This window comes from Aethalodelphis obliquidens, unplaced genomic scaffold (genome assembly GCF_003676395.1).
Source record: "Aethalodelphis obliquidens isolate GAN/ISIS:26980383/991018 unplaced genomic scaffold, ASM367639v1 scaffold12, whole genome shotgun sequence".
Lineage (NCBI taxonomy): Eukaryota > Metazoa > Chordata > Mammalia > Artiodactyla > Delphinidae > Aethalodelphis > Aethalodelphis obliquidens.
This window is the reverse complement of record NW_020837956.1, coordinates 25,446,562-25,464,335: the sequence shown is the minus strand read 5'-3', so window position 1 is coordinate 25,464,335 and position 17,774 is coordinate 25,446,562. Positions and strand designations below refer to the sequence as shown.

The following is a 17,774-nucleotide window of genomic DNA, read 5'->3' as shown; positions in this document are numbered from 1 at the left end:
TGATCTACTAATTTTTTTCTGAAACTGTGATTTTTATCTTTACTATTGAGTTGGATTTGAATTCAAACGCTAAATATCAGATTTGAAAAATATGCACAGTCATAGTAATCTTCAGCTTAACGTGATGAAAGGTCAAATCTCACCAAACAATCAAATCTCACCAAATAATCAAATCTCACCAAATAAAGGTCAGTGAAAGAGCTGAAAGGTCAAATCTCACCAAATAATCTAACAGATGATAAGAATGAGAAGGATAATTATAATGGCATTGATGATGATACAGCTAAGATCTTCTTAGTAGGTACTATATATGTCGAGGTCTGGTCTAAGCATGAATTATCTCAAAATTCACAACAACACTGAGAAATATATCAAAATACATACCAAAAAAAAGAAACTGAAACTTAAAATGTTAACTAACTTAAGTCACACGGCTAATAAATGGTACAACCAAGGCATGAACCTTGACAGTACTGATTTTATAGTAACTAAAATGTGCCAAATTTATGTCAACTATTTTAAAACCATATAATAAGAAAAGATAAATATTTAATGAGTTCTTACCTCTTCAGGCAGTTCACTGTACATGGTTTCAGAGGTAGACAATAAAAATATGGGTGAAAATGACGGTATATCTTGTAGCAAAGTCAGAAAAGTTGCTCTCACAGTTTCACTGACAGCTTCCCACCAATCACCAATGTGAGGCATGTAAACAATACTAGGTACTGTTCTTCGAGCTTCACGAAAAATCTAATTAAGGAAAGAACTGGCATCAAAAATTCAAATAGATATTATTCTAAAGTCTATACAGTAACCCCCAAATACATTAAATGTGTCAGGCCTGTTACTATAATTACTTTCAGCCCCAGTATTTAAGCTGTTCAAGATATGCAAAAGCCATACATACAGCTTCTATCTACCCTTACCCACCTAAGAAAAGGAGTATTTTTTTGTTATTTTATTATTCCTATTCAGTATATACTAATAGTATAAAGGCATCAAATTGTTCCACTTATCTATCATATAAATAAAGCAAAATACCACTATAAAATATGCTGCAAATAAAGAGATAAGCATGTACCTATATGTCACCCACTTAAGAGTGATTATCAGGAAGCACAAAGAAGAAAAAGAGACATAGCTTACATGTTCGTGCACACTGGCTAAAATCACTCAACATACGAATTAAATAAATATTTTAACCAAGATGTACCACCCTAGAGCTTAAAATTAATGAACTACCTGCTGAACCACTTGTTTACCTCCCATTATCTTAATTCAATCTTCTATAAAATAGTCACAAAATACCCTTAATGTCTAAAGAACAATAAATACATTAGCTAAAAGCTATGAGATACTCCCACTTCAGAAAATAGAAAATAAAGTTCCCTCAGGTGTTAAAAAGAGTCTTAACCATAGCTTCAGTCACAATCTGCCAACACATGCCAATAAAGACCAGGTTGGCTACTAATAAGTTGTCAAACAGAACTACTGACCTTTACAGAAGAGTCAACAACAGCTCAACAGCCCATCAAAAAATTCTCACAGATTATCATGACATCTCTTAAATACTTTTAACAAGCGTAAGAATAAGTTAAAAATGACTATCTTTCTTCAATTTAATTTGAGAACTCTACTTCTAAAATTCTCTACTATTTTCTCTTAAACACATTTCAATTAACCTATATAATGTACAAGATACAGAAATAAGAATCAAATAATTTAAATGATTAGGATTATCAGAAACATTCCTAAAATTCAAAAGGATTGTTTTTCTTTAAAGAGTAAGCCTACCACTTGCATGAATTTTTTAAATACTATATTTTATATAGCTTTAAATCTCCTGTGTAAAATAAAATGTACTGCCAATTTAATAATAAGCCAGATGAAAGATACTCAAATAAAATTTTCCCCCAAATCGGAAATGTAGATGTTATGATCACTCACATCAAAAGTAACATTTGCTCCTTCCCTTCCTTTAATATTTGCATATCCACCAATCCAGAACAGTTGTACAGTACAACTCCTTCAGGACTCTCAAATTTTGACCTTTTCTGCAAACACGCACCCTCTTAACCTGGATCTTGAAAATCCAAGGATTACTGTTTTCCAAAGTTCATGTAGAAGATTCATAAGAGAAAAACAAGCATAAATATTGGCAAAAGGAAGGAACCACACAGGAGCACAAAGGCAAGAGAGGCATTTGATTCCAAAAAAAAAAAAAAAATGTTTTTATTACATGCCACCCAAATCAGGCATGGTATGTGGAAGACACTGACCAACACCTGTTGCTGATAAAACTAGGGAAAGTCAGCAGGGAGAGAAAGGTGATTATATGAAAAAGAGTAACAAACTACACAGCTTACTGAGAAACCTCACAAAACTACCTACCCTAATTCAGCCATGCAAATTACCACATGCCCAAGGAGAGATGAGACAACATGCCTTTTTTAAAAAATGAAATACTGCCTTGCAGTCTAGTATTTGTAGGTTAGGTTTTCTATATGTGTTGAGAACATCTAGCTGCTAGCAAATATCACAGTATGGGCAAAGCAACAGAAGGTTAAGTGATAATAAATAAAAAACTTTACAGAGCCAGAAGTTAAACAATGCAATACTGTAGGTGTTTTAAATTTATCTGCAAGGCTGAACTAGATACATAAGGGTTTTTTTTCTATTTCTTTCCTTTTCTCATCCAAACCTCTCAAAATTAGCAAACTGAACATGATAATGATACTCTAGTAACCTTTTTATTTCCAAAGACTTTAGGAAAGTATCTTTATAAGTAAACCTTTTGAAATTATATTTGAAAACCTAGAGGGGAAAAAAAAATCAGGAAAAAAGTCTAAGACAAATATAGAAAAATAAAAAGGCTCTGCCTTTCTGGTCCATGAATATATAATTACATGGACTGAGAATTAATCTAACTATATGCAATACCAATAGCCAGGTAATATTTTCAAAATTTTCTCTGAAGCCTTTAAAGGAAAAACATCCTTAATTTCCAGAAAAATTTAAAAATACTACTAAAACAAGTTTCCTTTTTTAATTCCTTACCCCATGTTATCTCAGAATATTAAAATAAACTTTCATATTTTCTTTAAATAGCCAAGCCGTCCTAATTCTCCTGCTTTTGAAATGAAATTTCAAAAAAGAATAGAGTCTGAGAATAGTATTTAAAAATTCAGAAAAAAGTTTAAACCTATTGTGATTTTTCTATAATGTAAAATCGGCTCCTCAGCAGTTTGCTGGTAATTTTTGAAGTTATGGAATAAGTTACACTCTGTGAAATCAATTAACCAGATATCTTATAGTAGAAAAATAAAGCCTAGTTTTAGTGAAGCGGCAACTGTCTTGGGAACAAGTGATGCCATTTGATAACTAGAAAAATACTCACCTATAGGGTGTCTTGGATTGGTGGATGTGCAAGGTGTAGTAGAAAACAGAAAAACTGTTATAGAGAAAAAAAGACAGTAGGCCAAATTACTGAACCAACCGTTTCAAAATACCTCTGACATGACCAGCACTCTTGCACAAATAAAATGAACGTACACCAGTGTATGTGAATGTTCATTTTGATTCTTTAAACAATATATTTCTGGCCTCTTCTTGTCCCAGACATCATAGTCCCTTATACAACTTTTTTTAAGTTTCTTTATTTAAAAAATATCAAAAACTACTTTCTCTGAATATTAATGATATGAAAGGCAAAAATCAGGCCACTGAAATTAGAAGTATCCATGCAAGGAAGCACTAACAATATAAACTGCACCTATATTTATAAGGGTCCTTATCTCAAAAGCTAAATTTCAAATCAGTACGTTAGATGCCAAATTAAAATGTTCAGTGTGTGAAAATTCACTGTATCTTTAAAAAATGAAGAATATACAGCCTATAACAAGCCATTTTCATTAAAAACTGAAAACTGGAATAATTTTAAATACAGAGGTACATGAAGCAGAAACCTCCAAGCCAGTACAGCTTTCACTTTCCTAAAAGGGGCTATATGAGAAAAACAACTTTTTGTCATCAATGAATTTCCAGAATTTGTCTTGGTCATGTTACAGTACTAAAATTATAAAACACAGGTAAAAGAAAAATCTTAGGGGCTAAATTTGTCCTCAATTTTTATAAAAACTAAAAAGCACTATTTAAATAAGTTTAATTCCTTAAACCATGCTATCAAAACTGTTAAAATAAATAATATGTCTCCGTTACTGATAACTTTATTATATTTGTCACTTACTCCATTTATGTTCTATTGACCTAAGATTTACTGAGCATCTCTGTGAAAAGAAGGCACTGTCTGGGATCTGAAGATTCAGGATTCAAGAAATAAAAAGCTCAATTTCTTTACAAGCATATAAAATCAGCCTGTTATAAAACACAACTATACTAGAGTTTCTGAACAATGGATTTAATACAAATCAATATTTCTTGAAAATTAAAAACACCCAAAATCCTTTTCTGATATTTTCGTTGCTAAAAACATCAATAATTTCAGTAAATGTGATACAATTTGGGCCAGGATAATTTAATTTGTTTACAATTCAAAAAAAAATGTGCTATGGTAAAACACAGATGTGTACCCACATGCACAAACACAAGAGTATCCAAAGTATACACAGACTGTTATGGAGAAACCCAGAAATCCTTTTTCATAAGCAAGAGCATCCAAAGTATACACATAGGTAAGTATATTAATTCCTTAATGCCACATAACCAAAACAGATTTCCCCTGAGAATTTCCAGATACAATTTCTTTCTAGGGAACAAAAAATACTAAAATTTTCACCCCAAAAAATACCTTACTGACCATGTGAAATTACTCATAACACCATATAGTACCCAAACTCCAAAGCTTTGAACAGACCATATTTAAATTTATCAATTCGATCATAACTCTGTATTAATGAAAAAGATTAAATATAACACACTCGTCAATCCCTTTTTTCCTAAATCAGCAGTGGAAATAATACAAGAGGGAAAAAAATACTTATGAAAATGTCAGTAAGGGGACTCATAGTTGTTGCTATTTTTTTTTTTAAGAGTTTTAATACAGTAAGTCTTTTACTACAGATACTAACATCTCTGACTTTGTTGTAGGGTTCAATAATTACTTGTGAACTTACTGGGACAACCATAAATCTTCCAGGCTACATCAGTTTCCATTCTCCTTCCGGAGCATTTGGAAGACTATGAAATGCTCAGTAACATACATACACACATGCGCACACACAGAGTTACTTTATGAACTCTGGCAATTGTTTCAGTTATAAATGTCGAACTACTGTCCAGTGATCAGCTAAAGTACTATATTTCAAAGTGTGGTTTACTGAAAACCTAGAATAGTTACAACTGGGATGCATGTTTGAAGTGCAGATTTCTGGGCTTATCCCAAATTTCATGAATCAGAATCTCTGGGTGTGGTGCCAGGGAATCAGAAAGTTTAATAAGCACCCCCAGGAGATTCTCATGCTCATTAAATTTTAAGAAACAATGAGGGACTTCCCTGGTGGTCCAGTGGCTAAGACTCCGCGCTCCCAATGCAGGGGGCCTGCGTTCAACCCCTGGTCAGGGAACTAGATCCCACATGCTGCAACTTAGAGTTCGCATGCCACAACTAAAAGATCCCACACACATCAACAAAGATCCCGCATGCCACAACTAAAGACCCGGTGCAGTCAAATAACTAAATAAAGATTTTAAAAAAAAAGAAAGTAAGAAAGAAACAATGAGAAAACCCTACAGCAGTCACTAACTCCTCTACCATTTTTCATGCAACTGATAATATTACTCAATAGCTGGGGCATTCAGAAGAAGAAACAGTTCTAGGTCATATATCTGCTTGTGTGTGGATGTTTTAAAGAATGGCATAGAATTAAACACGGTCCCCATGGCATAAAGAAATATGAAGTAGGGCCCTTCCCCCCTTTTCATCTTATCACACACATAAATACAGATCTTTAAAGGTGATTTAAGACTTCTTTCCTTTAAAACTACCTTTCGTGTTCATGTTACACTATTAAATAACCCAACTTAATTTATATCACATATCTTAGAGGCAGGGGAAAAGAAAATCACAGAAGAATAACTTGCCACAGACCAAACCCTTATATTCCACATCTATTTAGAGAGGATTCTACCTATAGAAGGACTAGCTACAAAGAGAAGTAAAGCAAAAGGGAAGAAAAGAAAGGGAATACAGAACAGAAGGATAGAAAGAAGGGTTTTTTTTTTTATCTTTCCAGCATTTCAGCACCTGACTTATGTGCTCTCCTCCCTAGGACTTTTATACCTAGTTATACCCAGGCTTACCAATCTCTACAAATTAAGAAAAAATTCCTCAGTTTCATTATATAATAGCCTCTTTTTGAAGAATTTTCCAGAAAAGACAGTATTATGTTATAATAAATAATTTTTAATATGCACTTAAAATACAAACAATCAGGGATTAACCGTGACAGTTTACATGGTCTCTGGTCAGTGTTCAGAGAAAGTCTGAGCTTCAGCTACCATGACTACAAAATTCTGTCTCAGTGCCTTGTTAGATTAGACATCCAGGTGGTGGTCACTTAAGAATAAGCCCTACTTCCAACCCAGAAGCTCATAGGTGGAAGCAGAGAAGATGAGATGTCTTGACATACTAGATGCAATGTAACACAACCAAAACAATAAATGGAAGGTTTTTGTTGCTTCCCACCACCAAGTGACACTTCTCTCCACCCTCCTCACCAACATGACAGAAAAGTAGTAAAAGCCAAGATATGTGAACGAGACCAAAGAACATGCAGTCAGAATTCAAATTTAGCCCAATGATGCCAAGTAGGATTCAGAGAAAAAAAAAATCCCAGGATTCCAATAAGATCAACATAGTTTACTACAGTGCTTCATATTTCCTTACCTAACATTAAGCCAGTATTGTGTTTGTGAATATACACACACATTAGCCATAAGGAACAACTATAGACAGAATGTTCCTCTTTCAAAGTGATTTTATCTTTCAGTTTGTTTGATACTGTCAAGTATACATGTAAAAGGAAACAAAAAATTCTAAACCATAGAGCAGAGTATAAACTAAAATCACAAAGTTTATCCATTCCCCAAATCCTCCAAATTCCTTCCCCCAAGCCAAAACAAAGATTATTAACAGTTTTTGGGGAGTATTCTTGGATAATATTTCTACTTATATATAAACATGAACATATATTTTTAAGTTTTTTTTACATGAAGAAGATCATACTTAGATTTACAACTTGCTTTTTCACTAGTATCTCCTTCACCTTTCCATATCAGCCTATGTAAATCTACCTCATTCTTGTTAATGACTTCCTAGTATTCCTTTGTTACTATATTTTAGCCAGTCCACCATAAAAAGGACATTTAGTTTGTTTCTTTTTGTCTTATTTTGTTTGGTAATTCTACACACAATGTTTTGATGAATAACCTTGTACATTCAGCAGTGAATACTTATAGCTAATATATCTTTAGGAAATTTTTTTTGTTTTTTGAACAAGCGTTTTTTTTTTTTTTACATCTTTATTGGAGTATAATTGCTTTACAATGGTGTGTTAGTTTCTGCTTTATAACAAAGTGAATCAGTTATACATATACATATGTTCCCATATGTCTTCCCTCTTGCGTCTCCATCCCTCCCACCCTCCCTATCCCACCCCTCTAGGTGGTCACAAAGCACCGAGTTGATCTCCCTGTGCTATATGGCTGCTTCCCACTAGCTATCCATTTTACGTTTGGTAGTGTATATATGTCCATGCCACTCTCTCACTTTGTCACAGCTTACCCTTCCCCCTCCCCATATCCTCAAGTCCATTCTCTAGTAGGTCTGTGTCTTTGTTCCTGTCTTACCCCTAGGTTCTTCATGACATTTTTTTTCCCTTAGGAAATGTTTTTTAATATAAAATTCCTGGGTCAAAAGATACTTGAAAGTTTAAAAGATAGTTCCAAACTACACTCCAAAATCAATAAATAAATTTACATTTCCACTAACCAAGTATGAGCACCCATATCTCCAATATTAGGTTTATCAAGCTTTTCATTTTTACAAGCCTGATAGTTGTTTTAAAATAGCATCTTCCTGCTTTAATATGCTTCTCTTTTTTTTTCACTTATAAGTAAGGTAAAGAATCTTTTCAAATTTTTATTGGTTGCTTTTGCTACTTTTTTCTCCCTATAAATGTCATGCTCCTATTTTGCCAATTCTTTTATTAGGTTGTTATTCTTTTTTCTTCCTGATTTTAATATATCTTTGTATAGTAAGGAACTTGTCCTTGACATGTGTTGCAAATACAAATTTTTACCAGGTTGTGTCTATTAATCTTACTTAAAGAAAGTTTCTTGTCATGTGTAATTTAAAATTTTATAAAGTCAAATTTGTTCTTATCTTTATGTTTCCTGGCTTCCGTTCATTGCCTTGAAATTAAATACTTTCTCATGTCCAAGATAATATACTGATCTTGTGAATTATCCTAACACTTTTATAGTTCCACTGACAATCTAGAATTTATTTTGGGGCTAAAGAAAAAGGTAGGAAATCAGTTTTGTTTTTTCTTATTCCCTTCATAGAGCCAGCCAGTTTTCTAACACTATTTATTAAATAATCCATCTATTATATGATATCAAATGTCATCATCATCATCATATACTCAACATCATCAGATACTAAATTCTATTTCTACACAGGCCTAAGCATGATTTCTCACTTTTGTTCTATTGTTTTGTCTATCCCTGCACAGGTACAAATACTTTATTACCACAGGTCTATTACATGTGTAAACATCTGGTAGGGAATCCTCATTACACTTTTTTCTCTAGAATTCTCCTTGCTATGCTCATATTTATTTTCTAGAGGAAACAAAGAGCCTTTTTTTAACATCTCCTCTTAAATTTGGAGGGATTATAATTATAATTATAATTGCACTTAATTTATAGATTAATTTAGAAAAGAACTCATAGCTATCCAATGTTGAGTCTTACCAGCCATTAGTTGTGAAAGGAGCTGCAGCAGTAGTGATAAACATGATGATAGCTGTCATTGTTGAGTACTGTATGCCAAGACTATTGGATGAGCTTGTTTTAATAATCACAGTAATCTTATGTGGTATCATTATCTTCATTTCATAGACGAGAAAATTAAGGCTCAAACAGGTTAAGCAACTTGTCCAAGGCCACAACCAATACACAAGTAGCTGAGATTTTAATCTGTGCAATATGACTTGAGTCTACACTCTGAATTACAGTAATTAAAAACAAGGTGTAGGGGCTTCCCTGGTGGTTCAGTGGTTGAGAGTCTGCCTGCCGATGCAGGGCACACGGGTTCGTGCCCCAGTCCGCGAAGATCCCACATGCCGCGGAGCGGCTGGGCCCGTGAGCCATGGCTGCTGAGCCTGCGCGTCCAGAGCCTGTGCTCCACAACGGGAGAGGCCACAACAGTGAGAGGCCCGCGTACCACAAAAATTAAAACAAAAACAAAAACAAAACAAAACAAGGTGTGTCTTTCACTTATTCAACTGTCCTCAAGTGACTTTTTAGCTTTCTTCTTTTAGGCCATGCAAATTAATTGTTTAAGTTAATTCCTAGGTAAACTTAGTTGCTATTTTAAATGGGACCTCTTCTTCCATTACACAGTTGACCCTTGAACAAGGCAGGGGTTAATCTGTGTATAATTTATAGTCAGGCCCTCTAGATTTGCAGGTTCTCTGCATCCACAGGTTCAACCAACCATGGACCTTGTAGTACTGTATTTACTGCTTAAGAATATCCATGTATAAGTGGACCCGTGCAGTTCAAACCCGCATTGTTCAAGGGTCAACCATATTTCTAACTTGTTATCGTTTGTATAAAAGGAAACTATTGATTTTATAACATTAACTTTGAAATTGTCTGCCTTACAGAATTCTCTTATTGGCCCTAACCGTTTTTCAGTTAATACTACAATCATATCATAGGCAAATATTTACAACTTCAGTGTGTTCATTCCAATATTTATATATCTCACATGTAACTGAATCAATTTTGCATGCCTTAGTGATGGTATATTACTCTTTCAATGTGCTACTAGATTCCATTTGTAGTATTTACTTTATGACCACTGTCTAAGTGAGATTAGACTACAATTTTCTTTGTATTTCTTTCAAAGGTTTAGCATCACTCTTTTTTTTGATTTCACATCTTTCCTTCTTTTTCTATCCTTTGGAAAAGTTTAACTGGCATCAAAATAATCTTATCCTTTAAGATTAAAAGAATTCACCTGTGAAACTGTTTGAATTTAGTGCTTTTTGACACTCAATTTCTTCTTCCACAACTACTGTCTATTTAGATCCTCTCTCCTCTGAAGTCAACCTTGTTAATTTATATTTTCCTAGTAAATCACCTGGATTTATTTTAAATGGTACCAAGTAATTCTCTTACTTGCATAAAAACTGCAATAATTTTGTCTCACTAAAAAGGAAAAATACAAGCAAACATATAAATCAACATTATTGTAAAACACTCACAGCCAGGATAAATTAAATGTATAAAACTTGGAGAAAATTACAGGTATATAGTTTTTTAGGCAGGCCATGGGTTTTGGAAAAAAAAACTTTAAATAGGGCTTTAGAAGTAGTGAAGTACTGCTAGGATGTTCATACCCAAAGAATTGTAAATAAAAGAGAAATAAAACTGACATTATGAACTGTTTAAAAAACTCTATTTCATGCTACAAGGTACAGAACGGTTTTCAGTTAGATAGTTTATGTATTAAATATTTATGAACTATAACTGAAAAAACAACAAAACTGTGTGCAGTGCTCTTAAGTGTTACTACTCCAGCCATCTAATCTCTAAAAGTAGGCTAAATATCAAAGTAGAAAGTGACATTCAAACACTTAATGAGTACTTACTATGAGCTGGGCACTGTGTCAGAGACACAGAAATGGTGAAGACATGGTCTCTTGGTTCAAAAAACTTATTCCCTTAGCCTCTAGTTCCAACATGACACACTTATAATAAATTCACAGTTATATATTAAAACGTCAAGAAATATAAACAGCCCCACTATAATTTTGCTTCACAAGCTAGCAAATATAAAGTAGTTGAAAATCAAATATCAAACACACTTCATTATTGATACAAATATATATAATTTTAAAACTGCTATCACTTTTCTATATTAATTTTAAATCCTGGCATTCTCAAAGTGGATATCATTTCCCTTACTACGATAAGGCTGTAAGTACAGATAGAAGTCTAAAGAGGCCCTGAAAAAAGGGTCAGTAAAAGGCAAAAGGAAGCTCCCTTTCTACACTGTTTAATGAAATGAACCTTTAATACAAGAAATTGGATTATTAAAATTTCAGAGAAGAATGAAGTATCATGGGAAAAACAATGAGCTCACTTTAAAATATCAACAGAATCCTCTGCCTTAATATTAGAATGTTAATGAATAACCAACAAAAAGTTAATATTCATATTACTGTTCTTTGAAAAAATTTTATCTATAATCACTACCGAGATATAAACAATAAGAAAGTAGGAAGTACTTTGATACAGTACAAACCTACCTGTGCACATGATTCTTCAGGTGTTTTGGCACTAACTGAATAAAGTGCTGGGAGATCTAGTCTGTGCACAGAGAATTTTTCTAGAGTGTGCAAAAGTGCTGGAGCAAGGTGAGAAGTTTGACCTGAGCCTCGTTCTCCAGACAGCAATAGTCTTGGCCTGTAAGAGGTTGGCTGATGATATGGTGACCTGCAATAAACGTAAGACATAATAATTATTTCAAAACCATACACTCTAAAGACCAAAATAAAATATTAGGAAAATATTTACATAAAAGAATGTAATGCCAAATTAATAGAACTTTTTTTTTACCTCTCTCATTTTTTTAAGTACAGCAAAGCATTTTTTAAATAATTACAGTTTTAAAATACTGATCTCTCTGGCCATATTAATACCAAGACATAAAAGTATAAAAATCCATCCTAAAAGAAAGTTCATCCTATCATACCACATATATTAACATGGAAAATGCTTCAGACAGTAAGTATGATTTAGTTATTAATTAACCCAGGTCAAATGTTAAGAATTCCACTTCTCCAACAAAGAGGTACATCTAAAGATTACTCAAAATGTAGGACTTCTGGGCTTCCCTGGTGGCACAGTGGTTGAGAGTCCGCCTGCCGATGCAGGGAACACGGGTTCGTGCCCCGGTCCGGGAGGATCCCACATGCCGTGGAGCGGCTGGGCCCGTGAGCCACGGCCGCTGAGCCTGCGCATCCGGAGCCTGTGCTCCGCAACAGGAGAGGCCACAACAGTGAGAGGGCCGCGTGCCGCAAAAAAAAAAAAAAAAAAAAAATGTAGGACTTCTTTTTTTTAATGGTTAAAATGGTAAATTTTATAAATATTTTATCACAGTTTTTTTTAACATCTTTATTGGAGTATAATTGCTTTACAATGCTGTGTTAGTTTCTGCTTTATAACAAAATGAATCAGTTATACATATACATATATCCCCATATCTCTTCCTTCTTGCATCTCCCTCCCTCCCACCCTCCCTATCCCACCCCTCTAGGTGGTCACAAAGCACCGAGCTGATCTCCCCCTGTGCTATGCGGCTGCTTCCCACTAGCTATCTATTTTACATTTTACCACAGTTTTTAAAATAGGAAAAAAAAAAGTAGGACTCCTTCAGTGGCAGCAATTTTGTTTCTAGGCCAAAAAAACTTAACTGTTCTTATCCTAATATACGATATCTAAAGCCCTATACCAGAGAAGGCAAATTTAGGATAACATATTAAAACAAACTCAATCAGTATTTTCAAGATTCTACAGCACCATTAAAAAGATAAACAAGGGGCTTCCCTGGTGGCACAGTGGTTGAGAGTCCGCCTGCCGATGCAGGGGACATGGGTTCGTGCCCCGGTCCGGGAGGATCCCACGTGCTGCAGAGCGGCTGGGCCCGTGAGCCATGGCCGCTGAGCCTGCGCGTCCAGAGCCTGTGCTGCGCAACGGGAGAGGCCACAGCAGTGGGAGGCCCGCGTAGCACAAAAAAAAAAGATAAATGAAAAAAGTTTATCTAATATCACTATAGATAATGCAGGAAATTCTAAGCAATGCAATAAGAATAAAGCAAATTTAAAAATGGAACTAACGGAAAGAAATTGAACAAACACTGTTACTTGTAAAGAACATGATTATACACTAGAAAATCCAAGAGAATCAACTGATGACTGCCATAGTCCACCAGCAAAATAACAAGACTGAAGATGGAAATAGAAAAACCAAAAGATTTTCCTAAACACCATCAATAACCAATATAAAAAAGGAAGGAAGATTCTACTCACAACTGCAAAAATACAAATGATAAACAATATTAAATAATCTTAACGAGAGAGGTATGAAACTATATAGAATACATCATGAGCCTGAATATAGATGTCAATTCTTCCTATGCATTTATACCTAGCTATAGTTAACTATATACATATGGTTGGTTTATAGTATTTTATTTTATAGATTTTAAAAATGCAAATCAAAATCTCAAAAAAGATTTGAGCAGGGGGGGCGGGGGGGAAGATTTAAACTTATTTGCAACATTATCTGAAAAAATAATCAAGTAAGAACATCAAGGGGACTTCCCTGGTGGTCCAGTGGCTAAGACTCTACACTCCCAATGCAGGAGGGCTGGGTTCCATCCCTGGTCAGAAACTAGATCCCACATGCCGCAACTAAGAGTTTGCATGCCACAACTAAAAGATCCCGCATGCCGCAACTAAAGATCCTGCATGCCTCAACTAAGACCCGACGCAGCCAAATAAATAAAATTTTTTTTTAATTAAAGAAAAAGAACATCAAGAAAATTTTGGATAAGTGTGCTAGCTCCAATTTCAGAACATTTAAACCTGTTTTAGTAATTAGCACTTCATACACACTTCTTGTTTAATTTTCTTAACAATTCTATGAAATACATAAGTTTCCTCTTACTAAATAGATAAAGAACCCAAGGCTAAGAGGGGTTAGGTATAAGATTATACAACTGGGTGTCCATAAACTGCAAAGTCCAGGTTCTAAAACACAAAGTTAAGATGCGCCCTACTTTATACTGATACATATTACAGAACAGAATAATAGAATGAAGAATACACCAAAGAAAAGAAACACAGATCAGTGGTACATAGCAGCCCAGGAAACAAATCATAGTAATTGAAAGAATTTTATATAAGATAATAAGCATAAAAATAAATGGAACAGAGATGAATTATAACACAAGTATTGTTTTAAAATAGGGAGGGGGTTTCCCTGGTGGCGCAGTGGTTAAGAATCCACCTGCCAATGCAGGGGACACGGGTTCGATCCCTGGTCCAGGAAGATCCCACATGCTACAGAGCAACTAAGCCTGTGTGCCACAACTACTGAGCCTGCGCTCTAGAGCCTGCAAGCCACAACTACTGAAGCCCACATGCCAGATCTCCTGAAGCCTGCGTGCCTAGAGCCTGTACTCCACAAAAAGAGAAGCCATCACAATGAGATGCCCTCGCACCGAAACGAAGAGTAGCCCCCACTTGCCGCAACTAGAGAAAGCCCGCACACAGCAACCCAATGCAGCCAAAAACTAAATTACTTAATTAAATAAATAAATCTATAAAAAAAATAGGGAGGATTCAGATCCTCATTTCACAAAACAAAATGAATTCTAACACAGAAACAAAAAAAAAGATTCATGTTTTTTGTTTTTTTTCTTTTTTGGGGGGGGGTACGCGGGCCTCTCACTGTTGTGGCCTCTCCCGTTGCGGAGCACAGGTTCCGGACGCGCAGGCTCAGCGGCCATGGCTCACGGTACCAGCCGCTCCGCGGCATGTGGGATCTTCCCGGACCGGGGCACGAACCCGTGTCCCCTGCATCAGCAGGCGGACTCTCAACCACTGCGCCACCAGGAAAGCCCTCATGTATTTTTAATTCATAAAAATCTAAAAGCTTTTGTTACTCAAAAATTACAATCTGAACCAAATGGCAAACACTCAAATGAGACAAATAATTAAATTTGCCATTAATAGGATTGGTTCTTAATGCATAAAGAGCTTGTATGACAGTATTTTGACAAAAAACACCTTCTTATACAAAGAATGTAGACAATTCAAAAAGAAAATAGAAATAAATAACTTCTTAAAAAATGTTCATTCAACAATTTTAGAATGCTTCCTATGTTGAATGCCTTGGCCCGTGGTATCCAACAGTACCGCTGTTATCATAGAGCTCATAACTCAGTGCATTTATTGGAAAAAGGAAGTAAATTACTATAATTCAGTGTGATTAATAAGCAGCACTCTTTAAGTACAGGGTGCTATCAGAGACTCATAAATGGCTTTCCTGAAAAAGTGTTATGAAAGCACAAACCCAACAGATCGAAGGCAGAAAGGATGAATTTCAAGAAATAAAAACAGGATGTACAAAGGACCAGAGGCTAAAAAAACCTCTTGGCCCTTTGGGGTAGAGGATATAGTTCATTACAGCCAGCTTCTTTTAAGGTTTTAGGGTAATGTAAGGGTAAAGATACCGGGGTAAGGGAGGGGAAGGGGGAAGGAGAATCAGACTGTGAAGGGCTATGAAGGGTTCTGTAAACCACGTTAAAAGTTGGAATGTACACTGAAGACAATGAGGAAGCATTAAGATGCTTAAGCAGGGGAAGTGACATAAGCATACACATGTCTTTGGATGACAACTCTAACTCAGCATGTCAGTACAGGAAAGGGTTTTGAAAGAAGGCGAAACAATAGGAAAGGTGACCAGTTAGGAGTTTGCTATAATAACCCAGGCATGAGATGTTAATAACAGTATAGACAAGAACAGTGTCAGAGGAGGTAGAAGGAAGAGCCTGGAATTAGACTTACTTAGTAAGAAAAATCCATAGGACTTGGTCATTTACTAGATATAGAAGGGAAGAAAGAGGAAAGAGTTGAGAATGATGTCGAATTCTAGCTGGGACAACTGAATGGATGGTAGCTCATAGGACTCATGGGAAGAGAAGGAAAGACACAAGCCAGCATATACCGAAAGATCTGTGACAACAAAGGGTGATAGGCAACTGGACAAAGTTTAAAGCTCAAGAGTGATCTAGGCTTGAGAAAGATTTGGTAGTTACTAACAAAGATGAAAAATAATGAAAATATTGAGAAACATCATTTATCTGTTAGATTGATAAATATTAGAATACCGTTATTAGCAAATAGATGATGGGAAAATTGGTATTCTCATGAATAGTGAGAATGGAAAAAAGTACAATTTTCTGAAATTAAATTTGGCAAGTATGCCAAATATATGCCAAAATGTATATCCAAGGATATTCTGCAATTCATCCCACTCCCAAAGATTCCCTTACTTCTTAGTGTTCTCTACATTTTTTCCCATAGTACTTATCTTCTAACATCTTATCTATCACACTGATTGTTTTATTGTCCATCTCCATCTAAAATGTAAGCTGAGTAAGGGCAGGGATCCTAGTATATTTGGTTCACTGACATATTCCAATTACCTAGGACAGCATCTGGCACATGATGGGCACTTTGACAAAATATCTATATGAGTGAATGAATATATGAAAGTGCAAACGATTCAAATAAATAAGAAAATATTATTTTCATCTATCTAGTTGGCAAAGATTTTAAAAGACGAACAGTGCTCAGAAATTACAAGGGAATAGAAAAAATAACCCTCTCATATATTAGTGATGAAATGTAAATTGGTACAACCTTTCTGGAAGGTAATTTAACAATCTCTATCAGGTTTTGAAATGTATACACACTTTGACACAGCAACCAGTTTTTAAAATCTACCTTAAGGTCTGAATCAGAAAATGTTATAAAGATGTATACTTAGAAAGATGTCTATCACAGCACTGTTTATAAAAGAGGAAAACTGGAAATTTCAATTTTTATCAATAAGGTTATATAAATTATGAAACATCCAAAAAATATACTATGCAGCTATTTTAAAAGAATGACATTAAACATATACTGACATGAAATAACATTCCCAACATAGTGGGGGGGAAAGCAAGTTACATTAACAACCTTACAGGAGAATATAATTTGTATAAGATAATATATGGGTCTGTCTATATGGATACAGAGAATATGGAAGTGTGGTCACCAAAATGTTAACACATATTACCTTCAGGTGCTTGGGCTTTAATTTTTACTTTCTTCTTTATGCTCTTCTTTTTTATTTGAATTTTCTACAGAGTATATCGTCTTTCTAATCAGAAAAAACAAAGCTACTTTCATTTGGAAAACCTTAAAAAGTTCTGTTTCTAATCCCCTTATGGTAATATACAATAAGAAAGAAAACTTATCTTCCATCATAAGGGTTCTCTACCAGATTGATAGGCCTTAAATAGCTTGACTTCTATTTCATCTTAAATCTAAAGAAAAGGTTGCAACACTGTTTTAGGAAACTATTCCCAGAAAAAGAAACCTACCATCAATGCCCAAACTAGTGTTACTGACACCAGCATTAAAGTCATACTTTCTACTTGTCTAGAATCTTTTATGTATTAATCTGGCATGCTAACACATGTTGCTCAAACAAAAAAGCCAAACCAAAGAAAATCAACAACAACAAAATACATGTGTAGTCCTCATTAAAGGCTTATGTTCTAAAGTAAATGCTTCTTTGGAAAGTGTGAAAAATCATATCATCCAACCTACCCTAAAAAACCCTATCTACCTATTAAGCTCAGAAATCAATTTGGAAACCACATAGTACAAGAGAAAGAATAT

The 17,774-nt window shown here is 34.8% G+C and overlaps 1 protein-coding gene across 2 annotated transcripts in view; it reads right to left on the bottom strand.

Moving 5' to 3' along the window:
• Positions 1-17,774, bottom strand: part of ATAD2B (ATPase family AAA domain containing 2B) — a 149,845-nt gene that overhangs the window by 55,902 nt on the left and 76,169 nt on the right. For both annotated transcript variants that reach the window (XM_027113730.1, XM_027113731.1), the window contains exons 18-19: positions 11,562-11,748; positions 565-750 (exon numbers count right to left, since the gene is read on the bottom strand). In XM_027113730.1, the coding sequence (XP_026969531.1) occupies positions 565-750; positions 11,562-11,748 (373 nt within the window). The remainder of the gene's footprint in view (positions 1-564; positions 751-11,561; positions 11,749-17,774) is intronic.